We start from the raw sequence: 25664 nt of genomic DNA, 5'->3' as shown, positions 1-25664 counted from the left end.
TATTGTCTGTATCATTTTGCCTTTCTCCAGAGTGCCATGTAGTCGGAATCACACTGTGCATAGCCTGTGTGGCTCCTTTCACTTCGTAGTATGCATTTAAGCTTCTTCCATGTCTGCACATTGACTCTCCCGCCCCATTTAACCCTGAGCACACCTTTATGAGCTCCGTTTACTATTATTAGCTCCGTTTTATAAATAAGGAAACTGAAGTCTGGAGAAGACAAGTGACTTGTCCAAAACCACATCTCTGTAAGAGGTGGAGCAGAGACTTGCAACACATTTGGCCTGACTCCAGAAGCCCTGGTTTTAAGCACCATGTTATACTGCCTCACAGGGAGACAGAAGGCTGTGAGCAGTTTAGGGGAGGAGGGAGTCTCCAAGGAGAGTGCAGAAAGTGAAGTGAAAAGGTAAACCTGTTACAGAATCGGGGAACTCGGTGAAGGTCACCTCCGCAGAGCCCCCTTTGGCGGTCAGGACCACATGCAGTTCCCAGGGGTTTGCATTGGTGACTTTTGCACGTGACTCCTGGCTGCAACATGAGTAACTGTGGTGATACTTTCCCAGACCAGTCAGTACCCTAGAAATCAGTTGTATGTGGGCCAGGTCCCCGCATGGTCTGTAGGGCAAGTAGCTCCGAGATGTTCTGATTCATGTTTCCAGAAGCGTCCTGGTGATAGAACAGTGTGCTCCCTCACCCCAGGCCTTCCAGTGGTGGGAATAAAGGCAAGGGTCACAGAAATACAGAAATCTGATGGAAGTACAGAAAGAGTCATCTCATCTGTCCTCCAACAAATACCATCAGCATCCTCCATCAGGACCACTGACAGCTCAATTTTGTATCCTATCGCCATGTGCGTTGCATCTGGAGTGAATTACAGGAAATGAAAAAAAGTTCCTATGCCTTCCTTTCCACCAAGCCTCATTTGTCAGCCTCACTGTCACGGCCTCTGATTGGCTCCAGCCCAGTCCTTTTCTCCCGGAGCACACCAGTCAAATACAGTGGCTCACCATTGAGATTTATATCACCATTTGCCTCGAGACACTATGGCCTACCAACATCCAAGTTACCTGTCACTGCAGGACTCTTTCTGCAGAATGGGAGATCTCACAGTGCCAGGCAATGTGAAAGAGAAAGCAGAACACAGGCACTGGGGGTGGTGTTTCAAATGCCCAGGGCAGAGAATGGGTGAGTTCAGAAGTATTTCCAGATCTTAAAACACAGAAGTGCTCTTTGGCCTCGATTTGCACGTCTGTAAGAATGAGGAGGATTCAGCCGCCCCTCCGGCACCTGCGCTGCTCCAGTCTGTGACATTCTAGAGAGTCACAGAGATCTGGAGAGCAGGAAGGGGAGCTTGCCTCATCTGTTTCCTCTAGCTCTTTGCCACGAAGGACTGACCGTATACATACTCACGCTCACCAGGTAAAGGGGGGCAGCAGAATGCCCTGTGAAGGACGTGGACAGTGCGTGGAAGGCAGGCCCAGTGTTTTCTGGTGCTGTTATTAAAGGGCTGCACTGGCTACATGGGGCCCCTGGGGCATTCAGCTCCCCTTCACAGACAGAAACCCCCAAACTCATGGGTTCTTTTACTCACACGTGGAAAGTCTGGCTAGTTTGGGGTTCATCTAGTATCCCGCATGTCTCTCTCATAAGGACTTCCCTACCCACTTCAGAGTGGGGCGCTGGTTGTGTGGCCAGGTCTCTGAGTGGGAGGGAATGGAGTAGAACCTGGGACTTCAGACTTTCAAACCTCACTGCATCAAGTGCAGAAGCGGAGAGACAGGATAGAATGGGAGCTCTTCCGGTCATTAGCACTTCTGTTCCAGATACTCTGGATCAGTGAGCCCAGACAGACTTTAAGCACTGGTTCTGGTTGTCCAGCAATGATGACATTAGAGCAATGCATTGTAGAACGTCCTGATCTGTCACCCATTAGTGGTGTCTGCTGTGGGCATGTGGTGTGTGGAGGGGATGGTTTGAGGCCTCGTATCTGCCATTCCTTCCTTGGCTGTATGCCAATGCTCCCTTTCTCTTGGACTGACATGCATGTTCACATGTGGCTTAAAGCCTCCATTTCTCTTACACTCTGCTTGCAGGACGTGCGGCGTGTGCCTGGAGTAGCCCCGACTCTTGTCCGGTCAGCCTCTGAGACCAGTGAGAAACGCCCCTTCATGTGTGCTTACCCGGGCTGCAATAAGAGATATTTTAAGCTGTCTCACTTACAGATGCACAGCCGGAAGCACACTGGTGAGTGTGTCCGCCACCCAGCCCTGGTTCCCGTGGCCTTTGGGTCATGGTGGCTCCAGAGCTCTGGCTCCTGGTTCTCACACTGCCAAGGACACAGGAGATTCCAGGGATGGAAAGTAGGCATTTCTTTGAAAGTTCTGGCATATGTGATAGAAAAAGGCTGCAAGGCCGTTTTGCATCCTGATTGTCCACGCTTTAATAAAGAAGTCAGTAAACCTCAGGAAGGACAGAGCAGAGTGGTGGAAAGAGAACTGCGCAGAATTAAAGAGCCTTGTGTTTCAATACTGGTTTCATCACCGAGTGCAGAGACCTAGAGCAAGTTCTAACCTCTCTTTGAACTTCATTTGCTTAATGTGAAAAATAGAGATGATGATGCCTACCGTACACAATGGTTAAGACTAGATTAAAATTTAATATCAAATTGAATGAAAGCAGTGTGAAGCACCTAGTGCAGTACCCTATGTCAATAGGTCTGAATAAATGATAGCGTTACTGTTAGAATACTATTAGCATCTCTAAAGAGAGAGGAAGTAGCTGGAGAGTTTGGTAATCTGATGGTTTGGAGAGCTTGATGGGCTAGGTTATCCTAAGATTAGGAAGAGATGGTCCAGAGAAAAATTTAACTGCTTGGGTTAATAATAACCAACCAGTTGAGAATGAGAAAATGGATTATATTTAATTTTTATTCTTAATCTTAAAAAAAAGACAGTGATTTTTGATGATGTGGATTTTCCCACAGGCCAGCGGGTCTGCCTCTGGGAAAGAGGGCCGGCCGTGTCTGGTTGTTGGCCACCTTGAACATGAACGGCCATTTCATAGATGTTTGCCCTTGGCCCGTGGGCGCTAGATGGGAGTGAGGTGCTGTCTTCCCTGCAGGGAAACAGCGGGAAGTGCAGGCTTTCCCACAGAGCATCGGGGCCATTCTTTTCACAATGGAAGGACGGCTTTGTGGCGATGATCACCATTGTTATTTTACCATCACTGCTGGCTTTGCTTCGGGGGACGTTGGAGAAGTGAGCAACCTGCATTCAGATCTCTAAACCATTAGACCTTGCTAAGTGGTTGCATCTGGAGGAGCAGTTCTGGCACAGACCCGAATTTGCACTCGGTCGGCCCTGTGCTTTCAGGCTGGAGAGGAGCAATCTGGTGGCCCGTTCTATTTTTACATATTTCCCTGAATGGGATCACTTGGAAAGTAAATGATAAGGTCATAAGGGAAAGGCTAAAGTAAAATTCTGCCTGGGAAAATGTGAGGGGATAGCATACACTGAAGACAATATAGTTGTAAAAACTTCTAATGGGAAAGAGACACAGACAAGAATGGAGGTTAGATGTCTGTGTGAAGGGAAGACAACAGACGAGATAGCCAAGAGCACCAGGCCTGTTGGTGCATCCAAGAAGCTCTTCTTGCAGAAGATGAGGAAGGCAGGCTGATATATAATAACCCTGTGGCTCCTCTCTTGAAAGAGTGCAATTTAAAAAAATTTATTTATAATTATAGTGCAGACTATTAAGTGATTTTATATTAAATGCTTTCTATGTCCCAGGCTCTCTCCATGCGTTATTTCACTTAATCCTCACACATGAAGCGATGATCAGGTGAGTAGGTGCAGCAGAAGCAGGACTTGAACTCATGCCTTTCAACTCCCAAGTGACAAGCCCCCTTCTCAAAGAGCGAATGGTCTGTTTTGGAGCCAGGATGTACACCAACGAGAAGGGACCGAGAGAGTAAATGACAATGTATTAAACTGGAGGCTGGAGGAGTTGGGAAGAATTGTTCCGAGTATGTTTGAGCTGGTGTCAAGGTTTCTTGGAGGAGGAAGGGTTTCTTGGAGGACCATTAGGCTTGATAAGATTGGGCAGAGGAAGGAAAACAGGAGCAGAAGCAGGCAGGCAGGGAAGAGAAATGAGACCACATAGGGGTGGTATCCTCTCCAGGTCGCAGAGGCAGAGCGTAAGTCCCTGGGCTGGATACAAGTGGCAAGTTCAGGAGAGGCCCCTGCCCTTGGGTTTTCCAGCCCGTGGAAGAAGGTAGACCTGGACACAGCCCACCACGTCAGACGTTCTGTAATCAGTTCTGTCACGAGGGAAGGAAGGGCTTTCAGTCGAACACGAAGCTTCCAGGAAGGCACCTCAGAGGAACAGGGATTTGTGAGGAACGCACAGCAGACTTTTTGCTGGGTAGGAATGTGGAGATAGCGACAGAGGGTGTTTAGTGCGAGCAAAGTGCAAGGCAGGGATTTCGGGAATGGTGAGCTCTGGCGTAGCAGGAATACAGATTCATCGGGGAAACAGAGGAGGCTCTGCAGTTGGAAAGGTAACTAGGGACTGCCCTGCAATGGAAAGACCCTGCTGAGCCCAGGGTGGCTTGCTCTCCATCCCAGAATGCCGGTGACTCAGAATTCTCATAAGAAGGTGGAAAGGCCCGAGGTTGCGTAGTGCACTCCTGGGGCTCAGTTCCCAGTGTTTGGCTGAACTTTCTCAAGTGAGGACAGGGTGGGGCTTCTTCACTCTGACGGAGGAGGTTGTGCAATCCCACTACTAGCTTCTCTCTGATAAAGGGACAGCAAAAACTTTCTGAACGCTTTGACCCTCGTTTAACTTGAGCGTCTCACGATCATGGAGCCTTTTATGCCTGAGCCAGGAATGAGGAGATGGTGGCAGAGAGCACCAAATCTTCAGGCCGTAAAATAGAAAACACCCATGTCGTGGGGCCAGCTCCAAGGCGCATCTGCCCCAGAATTCTGCCTCCGACTCAGTCGAGGAGTTAAGGCTTCTTCAGTTTATTCTTTATCTGACTATTCTCTGCCAGTGATTTTTGAGCCCGGCTTCTGTGCTAGGTACTGGGCTAAGCCCTTTATGCGGATGGTCTGGTTTCATCAGTTTATAAATCCTCGGAAGTTGTCAGAGTATTGGCTCCAATTCACGATAAGGAAACTGCACCTCACCCAGCACTTAAGGTGGCAGAGCTGGATGTGACCCCCGTGTCAGGCTCCAGAACCTGAGTTTCCGTTCACTTCGAACTGGGAGGGGAGGGACCATCCTCATTCACCTAATCTGCACCCCCCCAACCCACACCCGCTGTCCACGAGCCCATGTGCAGGCAGGCCTTCAACCGCACGCTGCAGTTGGCAAGTCTACCCTGACATGCTCCACTCCAGTCCCCAGAGGAGAGGTTGCCTTTCAGGAGATCTCCACTTCCAGTGTCATTTTCAAATGGAGTATGTGTCTTCCTCCAAGGTGAGAAACCATACCAGTGTGACTTCAAGGACTGTGAGCGAAGGTTTTCTCGTTCAGACCAGCTCAAAAGACACCAAAGGAGACACACAGGTTTGTAGGTTCACTTCTCGTTGCTGGCAGTGTGTTCCCTTGGGTTACGGCTACTTTTGTGCTTTCCTGTGTTGTTAAAAATGGATATGAGAGGGTTAGCCATTTCTTTCATTTTTTTCAATTTTTTTCCTCCCAATCTCTGGGGATTTTTTCTTCTCTTAAACAAAAAAAGAAAGAGAAAAAGAAGCATCTCACATTTATCATGCAAACCACGGAACAACAAGATCCCACTAGCAACTTGCTGATGAGACACTGAGCATCAGTAAACACCAGAGGTGGTGGGGATCAGAATTCCATTTGTAGCGTGCAATTCTCTTTTTCAGTCTTGGACACAGCTGAGACCTCGGTCAGAAGCTGGACAGCTGTGGTTAAGGAATAATTGTTTCCAAGACCAGAAGCAGGTCTTCTGGGGTTATGCACAGGACCCCAGGTGGTTTGTGCTGGGCCTGGGGGAAATCTGAGGGTGAGGCAGACGCTGCAGGTGTGGCTGGCTCCTCCGGCTGCTGGGAAGCAGGCCTCGTGGGCCTCGTTGCACCCCCGCGTTGCCAGGGCTGCGGCTAGACCTTCTCTGTCCGTTTAGGTGTGAAACCCTTCCAGTGTAAAACTTGTCAGCGAAAGTTCTCCCGGTCTGACCACCTGAAGACCCACACCAGGACTCATACAGGTAAAACAAGTGCGTAAACTTTTCTTCACATTTATTTTTCATTATTTTTTTTATAACTGCCATTGAACGAAGTTGTATTTGATGAGGGAGACTGGAAAAGAGTAGTGTAAAAGGGCTCTCAGCAGGGTTAGACTGAGATGAGAGAAAGAACGGTATGTGGTTATCTTTAAATAAGAACATTGTTTAAGAAGGGACAGTGGGGTGGATGCAGAGCAGAAGGGAGATGTCGGAAGAACCCTTTTCATGAGCGTCCAGAGTGAAAGCGAAGAGATAAGTTAGGTCCCTCCTGTTCCCAGTTCGTTGCATCATATTTTTATCACCCAGCTCGATAGGATAATCAACCTTACAGAACAGCAGAAATTCTAACCAGCCAAAATCTAGCAAGCTAAACATTTGTCCTCCTGAAAGTTCACGTTTCACCACACTGTGTTCAGAGGCCGGAATCCTTTCGTTGCTAAAACTTAATGCTCCAGGAGCCGTCACAATGTCTGCCCGCCTGACGTCGGCATGTGGCTGTTATTTCCTTTACGCTAGTATCGAGAGGGCAATAGTGCATTTAAGGTTTTTGCTTCTCCACAAGGCTGGTGTGATTCATAATGCAAACAGCACTATCTTTGTTCTGTGTTCTATAGCTTTGAAAGGAAAAGCAATGCCTAGGTTATCTTTATCTCTACACCAGTCTCGTAAGAAGAGGAGGGCTGGCGTGATTTATCCCCATTTTACAGATGAGGGGACTGAGGCACATAGCACTTTAGTGGCTCATGTAAAGTCCCAAAGCCAGTAAGTAGCAAACCCAGTTTTATCTGCTCCCAGCCCACTGTATCCCCACTGCCTTCTTTACTGGAGGAAGTTGTTGGGGTTTGGGGTTCACTGCCCAGCCTGGGGAGGGAAGAGAATCGAGAAGACAGCCCAGGTCGGCAGAGGTGAACACAGTTGGTAGGTGGCGGCGAGCGAAGACAGTGAGGGACAGGGCTGGACATGGACACAACTTGGGCAGCATGGCTGGAGGTGGGGGCCGGGCAGCAGGGGCCAGTCAGGCAGAGCAGAGGAACAGCCGTGGGACCCAAACAGGCTGCACCTGTAGACAGAGTCAAGGCACCTGTGCCCCGGAGTTGGCGGGATGGGCATGTCCTTGGCCCCCCTCAGGTGCTTTGGTGTTGTTTCTTTGCCTTAGTCCTGAGCTCATAATCTGGAGGGGAAGGGTTTCCGTTCCTTGTACTCTGACCCCTTCCCTGCGCATGCCTGCATGTGTGCGAAGGGACCCGTGTTACATGCAGACTGTTTAATGCTGTGCTTGACTGCCCCACACCCCCTGGTTCTGACCCTGGGCTGGCACCTCCCCTGGGACATTTCTCCGTGCTTGTGCTGCCCAGGAGTTCTCAGAAAAGACACAGTGGGACCAGCGATACCGGAGATCCCCCAGGTGGCTTCTGTGGCATTTGTACGTAGCACGAAGTCACAGCTCTATGCCCATTACAGCTAGGCCCAGGAGGTGGGAGACGCCAAGTGCGTGGGCTTTGAAATGACACTGACCTGGATCTGAGTCTTACCTGGGCCTGCCCTCCCCGGAGGTCCGCCTCATGTGTAGAGTGGGGGAAACAGTGCTCCCCTCACAGAGGTGTTCTGTGCGGTCCACGAGGCCAGGCGTATTTATACGATGCCCAGCACAAGGCACTTGATAAAGGCTACTCCTCTTCCCTGCACAGAATGTGGTGTGAAAAGAACTTCTGAAGGTGCCTTAGGTGGAAGCCTCGATCTTTTGGCAAGCTTGTTAAAAACCTCAAGACTATGCCTGAACTAGGATTTTTGTGTGATAGGAATTATGCTCTGAGTGACACTTGAAGGAAAAAGATGCAAATACCACGCACACTGGTGTCAGTGACTTGTTTAAAACCACTCAGCCTGTCCAGGACCCTGTGCAGACAGAGACGGTGAAGCTGCCGTCACAGCTCCACCACTGGATGGTGGTTGGCCAGTAATATCCGGGGGGATGGTCCCGAGACCCTTGCCGCCCCCTTAACCTCAGGTCCCTACTTGGACAGCAGAGGGAAAAAACATACACAGTTCATGAAACAGGCTAACAGGAGAGGCTGAAACAAAGTTTTCCCCCCATAATCAAATAGGAATTACCTAGACATTCCCATTCCCGGTCTCCTGTCTCCCAAGTCTTTTGACTTAATCATATTTTATAATTTTTTAATAGTACTTTCATCCGTGAGGCCTCCGCGGTGCGGCTGTTTCAGAGCTGCCCCTGGGATGAGCCTGGTGTGTTAGCTCAGGGACAGAACTAGGGGAGTCTGGAGCGGGTGCCTTGTGAGGACTTAACACGGGCTTTGGAGAGTTGAGCTGGCCCCATCTCTCCCACTTTGGTGTCTGACTGGCGATTGTGTCCACAGGTGAAAAGCCCTTCAGCTGCCGGTGGCCCAGCTGTCAGAAAAAGTTCGCCCGGTCAGACGAGTTGGTCCGCCATCACAACATGCACCAGCGAAACATGACCAAGCTCCAGCTGGCACTCTGAGAGGTCCGACACGGGGACAGCTCTGTGACCCAGGCCGGACAGTGTGGGAAGAACTACTTTCCAATCTGACTTTAAGAGTCCTCCTCACTTGCCTTTCTCAGGAGGGAATGGCAGTTCATCTTCTTCATGCAGCTTCCCAGACAAGATGCGTGTACTACTGGATCCTACCGGCTCTGCCCGGAGAAGCTGGCTTCTGCTTTGCCAACTTGTCATGGACTCCCAAGGCCCCAGAGAAGTGGTGGACGGCGTCTGGTCCCTTAAACACCCACCGCCGCCGTTTCTGTCTGGTTTTTCCGGCGTAAGAAGAGCCACTGTTGATAATGTTCCCCCACCCTCTCCTTCTTTTACGCTCATTTTCACTGGGAATGGAGTCGTTGTACCATTTTCCGTCATAGAATATTTATAGGCCAGGGCATGTGGATGTGTCTGCTAATGTAAACTTTGTCATGGTTTCCATTTACTAACAGCAACGGCAAGAAATAAATCAGAGGGCCGGGCCCTGGGGTGAGTCCCGTCCGGCAGCCCCGAGGTCAGGCAGGCTGTGTGCCACCAGGCAACTTTTAAAACTCGTGTGTGTCTAGCAGCCGAGAAAAGAATCAGACCTAACCAGTACCTCTGTAGAGACGTCTCAGAGAATCTTACCACTTGGTTAATTCAATGTTAACATGAGTGCAAGGCTCTTAAGAAACTGTGCTTGGAGATCTGAGATTTTGGTTTGGTGTTTATTTTTGACGTTCTGAGTTGTAGCCATCTGCACCTTCAGAGATGTACGTATCTCCTCACACGAAGGAAATAGAATTCATTTTCGTCACTTGGGGTGCCCCTTAGAGTCCTTAGAGTGTACAGGCCATGCTGGTTATGTGGCTTCAAGGTGTAAAAATTAAAGCGACTCTAAAAGAAATAGGGGCTGATCCAGGATCTCCTCTGAGAAGACTGTTCTTCAGTAACTTAAGTAACTTTTGGTCTACAAGTATATGTGCAAAAAGGATACTTACTAGTGGGAGGAAATCCATTGTTTAAAGGTAATTGGGTGTGTGTGTGTGTGATTTTTTTTTCACTTTTTTAAGGGGGGGAGTTTATTATTTTCTGTTGCTTGAAATTATTGTGTAAATATATATATCTGATGATGATTTGCTCTTTGACAGCTAAAGTTAGCAAATGTATAAATGGTAGATGCATCATTGTCTTGGTGTTGATCTTACAACGTATCAATGATAACACTAAAAATGTAACCTGCATTTTTCACTCCGCTCTCAATTAAAGTCTGTTCAAAAGGAAAGTGGCGAGATTCTGTCAGCTGTATTGAGGTAAAATCTTGAGGACAGTTGAGCCTCTCTCGAAGAGGTGAGAAGATACCGCTGGCATCAGCAGTATCTCACTGAGTCTGTTGACTCAATACTCGTTGAGTCTGTCCAGGTCCTGAGCATTATTTCTCTCTGTCAAAAAGGAGGGGGGAATTGTCCATCCTAGAAGCAGCCAGAGAGCCCCGTCTTCCGCTGGCCTCGTGGAGTGATCATGCCGGTGCTGCAGGTGAACGGGCTTGCGGATAACGTGGGAACTGTGTTCTCAGATCCATTTGAATCAGCCTATCCTGGTGTCACTCCTTTTTCCAAGTCAGCAAAGGAATGCAGGGAGACGCTAATGCTCACGGGTCCTTTTTGTGAAGCTCACACACACACTGCAAGCTGAACAGCCAGTGCCAGTAAATTGACAGCGATAGTTGCTGTGAATCAGCTCTGAAGGTTGAAAACCGCTTAGTCTCTCCGAGTTAGAAAACTCGGCCCAGTGCGAAAGCAAAGATCTACATTATCTATAAACTGTAAACTCTGTCCGGTTCTGGTGTGCGGTTTTTCCGTTGTAAATAAGGAGATTCATCATGGAGCCTGCACACATTCTAGGTTTCACGTCTTCCTTTACAATGTATCATGAGCAGCGGGCGGCTCAGCAGCCACGGACGCTCTTTTCTGCCTGGAAGTGCAGCTCGGAGTTCTGGCCGCCTACAGTCAGGTCCTGGGGGCCCCTCTTAGGTTGCATCTGGCTCTTGCATCACCGTTAATTATAGCGAGCGTGGTGACTCATTTGTATCAGCCCTTTTTATCTTTTCCTGCCAGAAGACAGCACTTCTCTGGAGAGGCTCAGGACAAGCATGGCAAACGTCAGCGAGCCCACGGGAGCCAGGTTTCACAACAAAAGCAAAGTCGTATTGTTTCAATGGCTCGAGGAAAACCAGAAATTCTCACGTTACCCTGGCAGTTTTAACTTACAGTTAAGGTCACAGGCTTTGGAAAGCAGACCAACCTGGGTTCTCATTCTAAATTCCCAGTTTCCTCTTCTGTGATACAGAAACAAAAGAGTGTCCTGCCTGATAGGGTCCGAGTGAGGATTAAATGAAAAAGAAAAAAAAAAGCATGAAAACATCTAGCACACAGCAAAAGCTTAAGAAATGTTATCCAGGGAGATGACGACCCACCTGCCGGGTTCCTTTATCTCCTGCTCCCCCTGCATGTCCCCCCAGTGTCGGGCATCGTCACAGGTCAGCTCTGCAGCATGACACACAGATCCATCCTGTGTACCCCAAACCAGAGTTCAGGTCTGTAGCCAAAGAGCTCTCGCCAGCCTCCCTACAGAAACTTGCTTCGTGCCTTTTGTAAAACCCCCGGTGGCATCAAGCACGTGTTTCTGAGACCCACGGCGTTGACCACTGGCGGGCTGTCAGGATGGCAGCTGGTCAGCGGGAGCTCCAGGTGCAGCCTGGCCTGGAGGCCGTGTTGGGTGCAGTTTTCAGAATGTGCACTTTCTGTCTTGCTTTACGGTAGTGCTGGTTCAGTATATTGTCCAGTATTTTTAACAGGCCACCTTTAGTCTCCCCGTTCTGTCCCCTGAGGACCTTCCCAGGCTGTTCTGGTCACCCCTAGCGCTCCCATCCCTGGATCCCATAGCACTCAGAGTGTGTGACAGTGAACTGCATCCCATGCGGGTGAATCATTCTCCCATCCAGGACGATCTGTAAGGCAGACAGGACTTGGACAGGACGTGTGTTATTCCCACTTCACAGCTGAGGCAGCTGAGGGTCGGGGAAAGTCGGCGGCCAGGGCAGGACTTGGTCTTGGTGTTCTGTGCTCGTTTCCCTCCCAAACGTGCCTGACGGTCTGACTTGCGCTTGGCTCCATTGTTCTGTATCTGTGAGTCCCATCTTCCCTACCACACGGGAGCTTCTGGAGGGAAGAAGCAGATCTCCCTTTCCTGTGTTGCTTACATCAGGGCTTCTCAACCTTAATAGCCTTGGATATTCCCTGAGGAATGTGTTCAAGTGCAGACTCAGATTTGGAAGTTCTGGGGCCGAGCCTGAGGCTGTGCATTTCTAACTAGCTCCCAGGTGGTTCCCGCCCTGCTGGCCTGTGGACTGCGGTTTGTGTAGCAAGGACCAGAAGGGTGGCTCGTAAATCCTTGCTGAAAGGTGACTGATGGGATTTGCACTTGACAATCCCAAGGCTGCACAGAACCTCAGGAGTGGTTCTAGAGTGGCCTGGGGCTCTGCTCTGACAGCCCAGGGGGCTGTGGGTCAGGACATCCATGCTGAAAGCAGAAGAACTGCACGTGATACCCCAGGTGCATCCACCCACACCGAGGTTTATTTTCAAACAGTCTGTCCGTCCCCTCTCAGGCACTTTCCACAGTGGTGGGAGACCTCTCCAGGCAACATAAGGTGTGGTGCACGGCCACACCTGCATATCCAGTCTTTGTGCCTCAGTCAGTCCTCCTCTCAACAACCAGCCTCTACCTCCCTGATTCTCACAGACTGAAATCTTACAGCTCTGGGGAGGGTTCAGTCCCGTGAGCCAGCAGCCTCACCAGCGGGGAGGAATTCCCTGTGCCTTGCTCCCACTGAGAACCACTTGCTTAACTCTCTTGGGCACTGAGGGGCAAAGGCAAGGACTCCCAGAGGCATGTTCCTCCTGCTGGGTGTTTGCTCCTCTGGTCTGGGGCTCACAGGTCTGTCAGGGAGAGGTGCGTGTGCGTGTAAAACAGTGGCTCTCAACCGGGGGCATTTCTCTTCACACCTCGGGGCAGGCGGAGTGGCCTGTGCGGATTTCCCCCAGGTAAACGGAGAAGAACCACAGTAAGGGGGACGAATCCCTGAGAACATAGGGAGGTCTTGGCCCATTGCAGTCTGGCCTTTGCTTCTATTTTATTTATCAAGTGATTAAAATCTGTGCAAAACTTAATAAAGCTATTTAAATCACCAGGATGATGGTGACCACACCTGATCGGATTTCTTGCACTGAGGAGCAAGTAGCTGCTTCAGTGGAGGGCTCTGGGCTTTTTCCCACTTTTCAAGTAAAACCATGATTCTGTTAGTTTTCCAACTGGTGTTGAGAAGAAAAGGCAGCCAGACAGCACAGGAAGGGTCACCTCCGAGAGGTCTGGAAACCCACCAGACCAGCCTGCGGACAGCCATACGCAGTCATGACCCCCCAGATAACGCCGGGGTTCGGGGTCTGGCCAAGGGACGAGGACCGGGTCTGAGGGCAAAGACTCTGGGAAGTTCGTGTCTTGAAGCACAATCTGAAAATCAGCCAGTTACGAGTGGCAGTCTCAGACAGACAGATCTCAGATGCAAGTAGCTAAGGCAGACCACATTAGCCCATGTGAGTTTAAGGGATGAAGGAGATATTTTTTATGGAGCAGGGGAGGATTGAGGGATGGTCCTGGGGGGTGGGGCTGAGATGACTGTAGAGGGTGGGCTGGGCAAAACCAGTGGCTTCTCCCCCTCACAGCATCCCGGGAGCATTGGCGATGTTGATGCCGAGGAAGAGGGATGGCCTGCCACAGCAGGGATGCTGAGGGCCACTGAGGAGGCGGCTGGACTCCAGGGGAAAGGGGAAAGAGGGATGGAAAGAGGGAGACGACTCTGGGAAGAAACATGAGACAGATGAGGAATGGAGTGCAGACGTCAGGGAGGTCTGACAGGAAGAGGGACTTCTGTCTGACAGGGCTTGACCCTCGTGTGACCCCCTCCTCGCCCCCCGCCAGCTCTCTGAACACACAGCCAGGGCATCTCCGAATCAGCAATGCTCAAGTGCTAACATGGAAATGGTGATAATGGGCGCGATTTATTGGACCCATATGGACGGGCCAGTGACATTTACATGCACTCTCCTATCGAGAACATTCCCATTGTGCAGATGATGAAACTGAGGCTCTAAGAAGTACCTCACACAGGGTCATACAGCTCACACATGGCAGAGTGGAGAGTCTAACCCAGTGCTGACTCAAAGCCCGCATTCTTCACACACGCGCTGCACTGTTTGTCTCTCCCTGGTCTCAGGACGTCCCGGCCCAGGGAGCCTGAGGGGCAGGAATGCAACAGCAACGCCTACCTGCCCGCTTGCTTGTTTGGAGACTGGGAATGTTTGTGCTGTGCCCAGGGAAAGGGGAGACAGGACTGGCAAAATGTTCCCTCCTCCCGTGTCCAGTCGTGGAGGCTGTTTGTAAAATATGTTTTCATTCAATATTTTATATTAAATACCGGAACTTAAGAAATGACATGGCATAATGTTCGCCAGACAGTGATAAAAGGGGAAAATTGAGAAATACATTTAAAAGTTCAAGGTCAATGAGCACTTTTTAGAAGTAGCATCCTGCTTTCCCAGGGAGCTCTGCATCAGAGGGAGATGACGGAGGAGGAAGCTGCTGGTCTCCAGTGAGGGAGGGAGCGGGGCGAACGCTGTGGCTGTGTCCCATGCACAGGACTGTCGCCTTGTCTCAGCAGGCAGCCTCCACTTTTCCAAGGTGTCTCTGGGCCCTTACCATCCAAACAAAGAGGTTCAGGGAACCTATCACAGATGTCTCCTGTCCCAATGTTTCTGAGGCCTAAAAATATGGCTAACCATGTCAGCAGCCTTTATCACTCATGCAGGCACAGCCTTCCTTCCAGGCCCGACCCAGCAAACCCCTCTCTGCAGGGGTCGAGGGGCTCGGTGCTCCCCGGTGAGGGTTTATGGCAGTCTCATCAGTGGGGGAAATCCAGAGGGGCTGCCCTGGTCTGAATCTGCCTTTGTCCAGCACCACCTTGAGTGAGGCTGAGTTTACCTCTTCCCGTGGCCTCCTCCTGATAAAGATGCCAGTACATTCCCGGGGTGGGTGGTGTCAGGGAGATTCCTGGCATGGTCACGTGGACACAGCTGCCGCCATGAGCTCCACGCAGGGATTCCTAGGTCCTGGGAGAAGCAGCTGAGCAAGTGTGCATTTTGAAAGACCCTCCCCATGTACAAGTTCTAGAGATATCCAACCGCTCATGTCAAGACATGTGGTTCTGTTTGCTGGTCCGGCCCCTGGCCTATCCCACTGTTCACCTCTGATAGGAGCAGCCTAGAAAGGCCCAGAGTGAAAGATGAGGATTGTTGAAAGAGGTCCTGGGGCAGCCACGTCCTCCAGGAGGGAGGGACATCTCAGCAGGGCCATGCAGAGGTTAAGAGAACAGGCTTCGCCATTCACACCCGGGAGCCATGAAACACCTCCTGAACTTCAGATCATCTGCTCAGATAACAGCACTGCCTCTCTGCAGAGGCGTCTGAACACAAAGAGAGTGAATGCCACAGGAGCTTAGCCCACATACTCTCAGTCAAAGGTTTCTTAGGTCAAAGCCATTCAAAAAGGATTGCCCCTGGGGCCTGGCCTCCACCGGCCCTGGGCCACCTCCACCAGGGTCCTGCCTCCCTGCGGTGGGGACAGCCGTGCTGCCCTGGGGGAAGCTGGCAGGAGCTGGGAGTCTGTCACTGCCAAACTTCTCTTGTCACACAATTGTCTCTGTCTCCCTTGTTTGACCTGCTAAATCATCAGGGGGCTAAAGGGACTGGGCACACAGGGTCCTTCCCCACCTCCTCAGAGAGGAGGCTGCTGTCAGGTGGCACTGGCTGGAGCCCACCTGATGTCAGGCTGATGCTCCAGGTGTGCCGTGGCATCCTTCCTGCAAAGGTCCTCTGTGAACCCATTAAAACACCTCCTGCTTGTTTCAACTTCCAGAATGAGAGGAGAGGAAGAAAGGACTCTGATGCCTTGCCATAGGCATGTCTTTTTCACTGGAGTTGGTCAGCAGGGGGCACATATCAAGGAACCGGGAGATGCCAAACTGGGGCCCGGGCGACAGCTTGCCTCCTAAGTTGCCAGCTTCCTTGCTCGGCTAGGTGCTGCATGTGAGCAGACTGGTGGCTCAAATGACCGAAAGCAGCAGAGATCAGAAGCTCTGGTACTGGGTTCTGAGATGAATTTATAGAGTGCATGCCTGTGTGTGTGTATATGTGTGTGTGTGAAACCACAGTGGCACCCAATTGGTGTGGTTCAGTGAATTGAGCTCCAGACTGCAAAGCAAAGAGTTGTTGGTTCAAATCTCACCCAGTCAGGGCACACACCTGGGTGGCAGGCCCAGTCCCCAGTAGGGGGTGCATGAGAAGCAAGCACACACTGATGTTTTTCTCCCTTTCTTTCTCCCTCCCTTCCCCTCTCTCTAAAAATAAATAAATAAAATCTTTAAAAAAAAAATAAAACCACAGTGGTGAATTTGCCTCTCCAACTATGGCCGTCTCCAGGATGCTACTAAGCCTGGATGAAACTGAAAAGTGTGCACATTTATCTGACCATCTGCTGCCAAATCTGCAGCTATTCAATGTCGTTTTTGTCTCTGATCCCTCTACACTTGTCCTTTTAGGGTTATAGGCTCTGTGGACACATGAAACTCAGTGTCATTCCCTGTATCTGCCACCTACCAGGTCGGACAGGTTGACTTATCCCTTAGCTTCTTCATCTCTAAGGTGACTTCACAGGACAGTCATATGCATTATGTGAGGCAAAGCATTTAGTGTCGTGCTTGGCTCATGATTTCAAGTCAATAAGCAGCAGTGCTTTTTCTTGTCATTTTGTACTTGACACTGTGGACACTCACGGTGTGTGTGGCTTGGCATGCCCTAGGGGGCCTCTTGGCCACCCAAGGCCCCCATCTCCCAGCTGAAGTCAAGGAGGAATGTCAGCATGGCCCCTGTTTAGGCTGGGTAAGTCTGACAGCCCTTTCCTGCCGTGAGCAAGCATTCCTTGCTGGCTCCGTGAGGCGGCATGCAAACACCAGGCGAGTTCGGTACCATGCCCCAGACTGCCAGGATGCACTCCTGGAAGCAGATATGTGGAGGCTCCAACCCATCAGAAGAATTCATTAGGACAGTCTGTGATATGGTGCTGAAACTGGAGGCTCGTTCATTGAGCTGGGGATGGGGAAGTCTCGTCCCTGCTGAACTTCTACGGCTGATAAAGGCAGCCTCTGCTGGCAGATTTCATTTTTCACTGGGCCATCTGCATCCAGTCAAGGATAACTTGTCTTTCTGAAAAAAGCTCCTCGCCAACGTCAGCCCTGCACAACCTCCTCCTGTGAGACAGGCACCGCTCCTGGTGCCCGGGGTCACAACGACGGTGCCGTGTCAACAAACCAGGGTCACTGTAATACACACGGAAGGAAGCATCGATGGAGCTGTGGTGTGTATGTGGCTGAAGCCCTATTGCTTTTTATCAGCCTGAGCCATTGCCGATTGAGCTCTGCGTTAGCTGGTCTATGAATCTTCAAGGCGGGGTTTTTATTTTCTGAATTTTGTCATTGCTATTGTTGGCTCTTATGTCCCATTTCTGTAGAGAGCGTCACTGCCCTCTCCAGTCATTCTTGCTCTCCATCCTTCCTCTCACTCTCCCCTTCTTATTCCCTCCCTCTTTTTCCCTCTTGCAGGTCAGAATTTCCCAGTTTGAGAGAGTCAGTCTGGGCCTTCCCTCGGATGCTTGGGTTCCCATGGCAGGTCCTGAGGGAACATCCTGGAGGACACTTCCTGCCTGCAGTCCATCCCTGTGGAAGGCCCATAGCTCTGGGGAACTTAAGATCAAGTTCAAGTCTTGAAAAATCCATATCGCCCCTTTTTGGGACTGCCCAAAAATTTAAGGCCAACGACAGTGGTCTGAGTCTTTCCAGAACATCCCTCTGAGCTGAGATTGGCCACAAGGGTCTCTGTTCCCTGAGATGGTCAGTTCCTGCCTTCAGTGGCATAAGGGACATACTCTACTAGCCACTGTCGCCTAACTACTCCTACGAAAACTGTTTCTAAGGGCCTTCTGAGACATGAACATGTAAACTAGGTTAAGGAGTGACATCACTCACTGCCTAACTTGAAATCAGAGATAAGCTTTTGGAACTTTGTTCATTTAGCGAACATCTACCGTGAGCCTCCTATGGGTTCGGCTCCTAGTTCAGAGATGAAATAGGCATGGCCCTCGCCCCAAGGGCTCCCCGGTATAGCTGGAGAAGCAGAAACTTAAACAGATGAACAGACATGGGCCAAGGGTCAAGAGTGAGCTTTGCTTAAAGAGGCTAGAGAAGTTTAACAGCCAGTATTCTTGGCCTGGTCTTAAACAATGTATAGGAACATCTCAGAAGGAAGAGGAAGGGGAGAACATTCTGGTTTGGAGGAACTGCAAGAATGAAAAGAGGGCATATCTTGGCATGCCTGGAGCCACAGTGTGGAGGAGGACCCTGGGCCATTGCCTGAAAAGACTCCTGCTTTCTCAGGATGGTGTGCCCTCAGAGCTGGCTATCCAGTGATGTACAGAGCTGGCTTGTGAGCGATTGTTAAATACTCAAGAATCTTACAAGCCACTGGTTAAAGCATTCATAGCTTGAATTGTGAGTATTTTCATGTGGAAATTAGCAAGTGCTACAAGGAGAACTACTTCCGTTAGTTTCTTTGCTGAACAGCCAGTTTACCAGACACCACATAGGCTACACTGGGCGGTGGGCGCATAGTTGCATCCCGAGAGAGCCTGCATAACCTGTCTCTTTGTCCCCAGTTGTTCTCTTCTGCCAGCCAGGCCTGGCTACAAGATTTTTCTTAAGCATCTTGTTTTCAGAGAGAGGGTCTAAAGAGAAATAGAAAAAAATTATTTCTGTTTTGAAGGTGGCTTGGTTTGCACAGGCCTTCTCCCTGCATCGCACCATATTCTTGACCTGCTTCCCACATGCCCATTCTGAAGCCTGCTCGGGCCCTGTATAAGTCAGTCTCCCCTGAGATCAGTCCAGTGCCCCTGATTCCTCTCTCATGGGCCAGACGACACTGTCCAGAAAAAGAACTCCTGCAGGGCAGGGGCTGGGCCCTAGACCCAGGGATCTCAGTTCAGCCAGTGTCTAGAAAGGATTAATGTTTTAGCGATGTTTTTTCTTCCTTTCCACTGGATTGACCAGTTATTTCATTGTCAGCTGACACAGGCTTGATTTTGACAAAGGTGTGCACGGTTGCTCAGGCCCTATAATCTTTGGCCACAGACGATTGTCCCTATGCAGTGTGACAGGAGGAGCCAAACAAACCATGTTCAGATTGTGGCTTTGCTGCTGACACATGGTGATAAGTGTATTCAAGTGACTTAACCTCTCTGAACCTCACTTTCTTCATCTGTGTAATGGGAACAACAAACTCACTTCATAGGGTTGTCGTAGGCTTGGCTATTTAATGTCTTTTCCTTTCCCTTTGGGCTCTGACCACTTCCTTGACTACTCCCAGCCCCTGCCTTATCCTCATGTAGTGAGTGGAGGCTGATGATGACTTAAAAAAGAAATCAGTGACGCATCTCCTAGCTTTCTTCTGCTGGTCCCCATCGGGGGCATATTCTTCAGGTCAGGGGAATACTTAGTGACCCACTGGGGTCGCTAACTGGATAGGACTTGTGGCTGTGGCTTTATTATCACCATGCTCTAATCCCTCCAAACCTATAAAAAGTGGGTAGTAATAGAATTCTCCTCTTCAGTTTATAGTGAGAATCAAATGAGATAATGCACTTAAAGTGTTCAGCAATTTTTCAGGCCCATTATAAGCATGCATTAATGAAAGGTGCTGTGACTTAATTTGCTATGACTGAATGCAGTTGAACAGATTCTGAGAGTCAAAGAGCCCCAGGACTGGAGGGGAGCTTAGAATCCTCTGTGTACAAAGAGACCAAGTGCCTGGAGATGAGTCGCAAAGCCAGGACTTAAATCCAGGTATCCTAGCTCAGAATCCGGAGTTCACCAGATCTAGCCAGTAGGCAATGGTTAATCCTTGTACTAGGCTTTTTTTTTCCTACCGAAGCTGTAAGACTAGAAGTACCCCAAAGGAAGGTAATTAATATTTGGTTTGCTATTTTGAGACTAATTAGGACTCACATTGCTGTGCTCCCCAAGGGAGAGACTTCGAGAGGAGGCTGGGGCTTTGTTCCCAGAAATATAGAAGCTGTTCCCTGTTCCCCAAGTGCAGGCCCGGTGGGGACCCGAGTCCCTGAGAGCTGACGGGACATACATCATCCGGGAGTCTGGCTGCTCTAAGCCAAACACAAATCCAGGCGAGACCCAACATTGGGACTGCATCTTTTTCTTCAGCAAAATGAGACATTTTAGCAGATAAGACAAAGCTGGGGAAACTGGCAAAAATCAAACATCAGCCTCCAAATAAATGCATCTGGAGCAGAATATTGACCATTTGTAAAGTGCATAAGAATGACTTTTGAGTAGATTTCCTCCCTTTTATCCTTTTTCTGCATGTTTATTTTGGCCATTAGCTCAAGATGACTATTGATATTCTCGACGGTTGAAAATCTGCCTGTAGGAGCTGGCCTCAGTTTTGCGTTTTTTGCCCTTGTTTTCATCTGAAACACCCAGGACACACAAGCAAGGGAAAGGAGGGGTGAGAGGACAGCGTCACTCTGTCTTACGTGGTTTGCACAATACCTTTACTTCAACTTTTCGTGAGTGTTGCGGAGTGGGGGAAAGTCCAAGTCCTGGGTTTGTGACCAGCTCTGCCACTCTGCTCACATGATCCTGAGCAAGTCGTTTGGCCTGTCTACATCACACCCCCTCCTGCCTAAAAAGGAAACAATAATAGTATGTATCTGTGTCAGTCTGGGCCCAGTCAGGAGACAGAAACCACAGAGTGGTTTGAACAGGGGCGGTGTAATGTAGAGCATTAAACTCTGATAGATGAGTGACTATAAAGATGTGAGGGAACTTCCAAAGGGGACCTAAGGGCAGAGGGAAAGTGCCCAGGGAAGGACAAACTTGGGATGGGGAGGCCTTCCCTGAGGCTGGGATTGGGACTCAGCTGGAGAAGGTGTGGTTGCAGCTCACTGGGAGGCAGAGCAGTTCCCTGGCTTGCTTGGCCCGGAGCTGGTCTGCAGTTGCCAGGCAGGAGGAAGCAACCCTCCCAGGTACAGGTGAGCCAAGGTGGGCAGACGAAGAAAGGTAGGGTGTTGAGAGTCCGCTCCCTGGCAGGGTGACACTTGGTCTAGTGCTCGTGGGATTGATGTTGGAAGGGCTGGGAAACAATCCTCCAATCTCTACTCCAGGGTACAGGCAAGCTGGGGCTGGTAGGCAGGTGCACAGGGAAGTTAGGGGTGAGGCTGGCTGGAGTGCCTGTGTCAGGGAAGCCACGAGGAGGTGGTGACTGAGCTCTAGGCAGGGCAGCGAGGCTGCTGAAGGACTGGGCACTCTGGGTGAGGCAGAACACCACTAAACATGCACAGGTGGATGCGTGGAGCTGCAGGAGGAAGCAAAAGCAAAAAACGGCAGCAGAAGCATCCTGTAATGTCTCTCCAGCGCCCTCTACTGACAAAGCTTAACTCCATGCTCTGTGTCAAGGAGAAATACTTGAGTCCAGTCAATCTTTGCAAAGCAGGTACTGAAGGGTGAATTTGGAGCTGAGAGGCCATAAATGAACTGGCACATGACCTCAAAAAGCCGTTTGAGGGATTAAATGAAGGAGGCCATGTGGGGTCCTTAGCCAATGTCCGGGAACTTTCAGTACATGGAATCGGTTCTCCTGATTCCTGCTAGGGAGAATCAATCTACATTCTCCAAATGTGGCCTTTAACTTACGTGGTTAAAAACTCTATTGTTTAATGAAAAACTGGCTCAGAAGAACAGCCTGAATATCCTGTAAAAGCCACTGATGAAAACAGTCCCATGGGCCTGAGTCTGTATATGGTGATAATTAGGAAGTGACACCTTTAGAGAGACTTTCTGGGTGGCTGTGTACTGAGTGGCTCTGGAATAGGATTGTAGTGACTTGTCCCCTCCTCCCCCCACACACCACCAAGATTTGCGGTGATGCTGAGGTGCTCCCCAACAGGGACACCTGTTGGTGTTGATTGGCACCCTCCCTCACCCCAACCTCTGGCCTTGTTTCCTGATGCTTCATTCCTACATTCCTCCGCATGAAGGAGGCTTCGTGGGGTCCCCACACCTTGTGAACAGATTCACTGAAGGGGACCTCAGAGGCCACCTGTCCTGACTTTATTTTTCGGAGAGGTGGAGTCGATTGACCAATGTCATCCAGCTCTCGGCTGGACAACATCCGGAATCCAGGTCTTCTGAGTGTGCCACACGGTCATCTGCAAAGGGCAGGTGACAAATGGGACATATGTGTTTTATAGCCGGACATTGAGTTTCCAAAGAGGAACTACTGCAGGTGTGTGTACTGGTTTGGATAGTGTCTCCCCCAGATTCACGTCCTTCTCCGGACCTCAGAATGCGACTTCACTCGTGAATACGGACCTTGCAGTCGTGATGAGTTGAGATGAGGTCATACTCGAGTAGGGTGTGTTCTTCATGCAGCATGACAGGTGTCTTTACAGGAGAGCGGAAGAGACACAAAGACACAGGAAAGAATGTCATGTGAAGACAGAGGCAGAGATTGGAGTGATCACAAGTCAACGGCCACCAAGGATTTCTGGCAAGTGCCAGAAGGTAGGAGAGGGGCATGAGCAAATGCTTTCTCAGAGCCCCCAAGAAGGATTTTCCAGATTTCTGGGCCCAGAATTCTGAGACAGTACATTTCCATTGTTTTAAGACACCCGGTTGTGGGAGACTTAACACAACCAGTGTAACACAACCTGTGTAAAGCGAATACCCAGAGGTTCTATGTGCCAGGAGATATGGTACCTAATGCAGAGCCAAAGTCACTGGTCATGTTTCAAGGCAAATTTTATCTTGAATCATCGGCTTTGCCATCAGGATCAGCCAGGCATCTGCTGTACATTCACCCACTGTGCGGGACTGTGGGAGCTGCTGAAGTTCCTAGAGGCGGTGTAACTGGCCCAGTCACAGGCTGGTGGAGGTCCACTGATGTTCGGAGCCATGAGTCTTCCTTTCAAATCAATGCTCCTCCCACCATGCCATACGCAATCCCTTTATTGCCTAAATTCTTCGTGGATATCTGGGGGGAGAATGATCTGTTAATCGAGGTTATTGTATGACTTCAATTTGGTTTTGATCTATAGATCTGACAAGGACACAGCACCACCTTTACCTTGCTTCCTCACCATAAATCATTTAATCTCATCTTTTGTGGGAGAAGATACAAAAAATGTAAATTAAATTCTATCAATTAGAATAGCACAGCATATATGAAAAGAGTTGTCCACTACCTTAATATAATGCTTATTCTGGGAATGAAAGGTGTAATTTGTAGAAACTATTAATAGTTTCCTACTTGACAGGGAAAAATTATTATTATTTTTTATTTTTTTAAAAATATTTTATTTATTTATTTTTAGAGAGGGAAGAGAGGGAGATAGAGAGAGAGAGAAACATTAATGTGCAATTGCTGGGAGTTATGGCCTGCAACCCAGACATGTACCCTGGCTGAGAACTGAACCTGCAACGCTTTGGTTCACAGCCCGCGCTCAATCCACTGAGCTATGCCAGCCAGGGCTGGGAAAAATTATTTTAATAAATACAAATACCTTAACAGAAAATCATTTTCCTGATGAAATTCTTAGAATTTTTTTTTTAAAAATTTCTTCACACACACATTTATACTTGCAAATTAAAACAACAATGAGAAACCATTTTACATTTGCTAGAATAACTACAAGCAAAAAAATTGATAACACACATACATTAATCACTCATTCTTTATAAAATAGAATTGCAAAACTGGCCCTCAAACTCTAATAGACCAAATTCGCTTAACACTACCTTAAAATATCAAATATATACAGATATCGTAACACAAAAATTAGTACCTTTGATTCTCTTGCCATTTCCATGTTTATGTATAAAACATTTCTGGGTTTCAGGTGGAAGGAGGTTTTCATCCTCTGAGGAAACGATTTTATTGTCCCAAACACTTTGGGGTTGCCTTTGGCGGGGCTGAGCCTGGATGCTGACTTCAGAACTGTCCACGAGACTGGTGGGACCCACCGAGCTTTGTTCGTGGTCCTGCATCTCAGCCTCCCCGAACCCAGTCACACAGCTCCTGACCCTCCTCTCCACTCACAGAAGCCCGCGGCACCTCCCCATCTGCTTCTTCTCTTGACTGGATTTTGCATTTTTCTGATTCTCAAGATATTTCAATGTCTCTGGCCTAATTTTAAAGACCTTGAAACTTGATAGAATCTTGCATTCTTTTAAAAGATTTTTCCAGTCTTGGAGTCCAGCAGATATTAAAAGGTATTCAAACAACACCCATCTGGATTCTGGCTGCTTCTCATTGCATTGTCTGACCTTGTACTCACCACTCCCAAAGTTATCCTACTGACAATAAAGACTGGGCAGGGATTTGAAATGCTGCAACTATTTAGAGGTTAATGTTCCTTGAATTCCATTTTTCTCTGATGAAGTTTCTACGTTCATAATGATGATATTTAAAGGAAATAAATTGTCTGTGGTGCCTCATTCATCATCACACTCTCCCTTGTACCACATGGTACTTTTGCCCAGGAAAATTAATTCCTCTCTCTGAGGGGCAAGTACGAAGATTAAATCACTAGAAGAGATTTCCCCAGCGTTCTTACAAGTGCCCATGCGCCCAGATGCGTTGACAGAGAACTCTCTTTGGTGGCAATACCAGGTGGGCATCAGAGTGACGGAAAGCACCAGCACATTGCTGATGTCACCATCGTTGATATCCTTGAGAAAGGATTGCCCCCACCCCTCAAGCCCACGCAGCTTCCCGTGAATAACAAACCAGCCCGGAGTCAAATTTGGCAATCAGCTCCAGTCTGCCTCCTGCCTCCTCCCGGGGTCACTGGGGAACTCTGACCCCGGCAGGAACTGTAGAAGCCAGGGCACCCGCGGTGGTTTTGTTTCCTCTGTATTTGGTCAGTGTTACTTAATGCCCCACGTCAGCAGGCAACCTGCCCCCCTCCCCTGTTAGTCCGTGGGACTTAGAGTGAGAGTGTGGATGTGTATGTAGCTACAGAATCAGCCTGTTCCTTGAGGATCCTCTTTGTCTGCCTTCTTTTTGTCCCACCTTCCCCCAAGTGGCTCTCAGGGCACAGTTTACGGAGGCACAGCACAGACCTGAATATAAAACTAAATAAATAATCATGATAATACCTTATATTTATTAAGCACTGACTGTGTGCCAGCCACTGGGCCAAGTGCTGTTTCCGAGTTATCTTGTTTAATCCTCACAAGAACCCGTGGCGCAGCTGCAGCCAACTGCTTCCAGGCTTCTTCACTCGGACCTCCCGCAGGTGCCAACGAGTCAACACGTTCAAAGCAGAATTCTGCATCTTCCCCAGGCCTCTTCCTGCCTCTTCCTTCCTCCGTGGTTCTAGCCAGAAACCTGGGGGGTCATCCTAGACTCCTCCTTCTTCCTTACGCCCCCACTCAGCACCCAATCAATTACTGAGCCTCAACATCCTAAAGCTAAATCTATCTCCCCCTGCCCCCACTTGTCTCCAGCCACCTACCCCATCACCTGTCACCGGATTATTCAACACCCTCATAACTGTTCTCTCCATCACCAGTCTTGCCCCCTCCGACCTATACCGGCATAGCATCCAAGAGGGACTTTTCTAAAATGCCAGTCAGCTCACCTCCCCACCCATTGCTCTAAACTTCACTGACC

The 25664-nt window shown here is 49.4% G+C and overlaps 1 protein-coding gene across 1 annotated transcript in view; it reads left to right on the top strand.

The window, feature by feature from the left end:
- WT1 (WT1 transcription factor) overlaps window positions 1-10036 on the top strand; it is a 48998-nt gene extending 38962 nt beyond the window's left edge. Inside the window, exons 6-9 of the mRNA XM_045825618.1 lie at window positions 2095-2245; window positions 5486-5575; window positions 6156-6248; window positions 8636-10036. Coding sequence (XP_045681574.1) covers window positions 2095-2245; window positions 5486-5575; window positions 6156-6248; window positions 8636-8757 — 456 coding nt within the window. The 3' untranslated portion in view covers window positions 8758-10036. The remainder of the gene's footprint in view (window positions 1-2094; window positions 2246-5485; window positions 5576-6155; window positions 6249-8635) is intronic.
- Window positions 10037-25664: the final 15628 nt, after the last annotated feature.

Source organism: Phyllostomus hastatus, unplaced genomic scaffold, assembly GCF_019186645.2.
Source record: "Phyllostomus hastatus isolate PE091 unplaced genomic scaffold, TTU_PhHast_1.1 phas_scaffold_585, whole genome shotgun sequence".
NCBI classification, from domain to species: domain Eukaryota; kingdom Metazoa; phylum Chordata; class Mammalia; order Chiroptera; family Phyllostomidae; genus Phyllostomus; species Phyllostomus hastatus.
The sequence above is the reverse complement of the archived record's forward strand: the minus strand, read 5'-3'. Positions and strand labels throughout refer to the sequence as shown.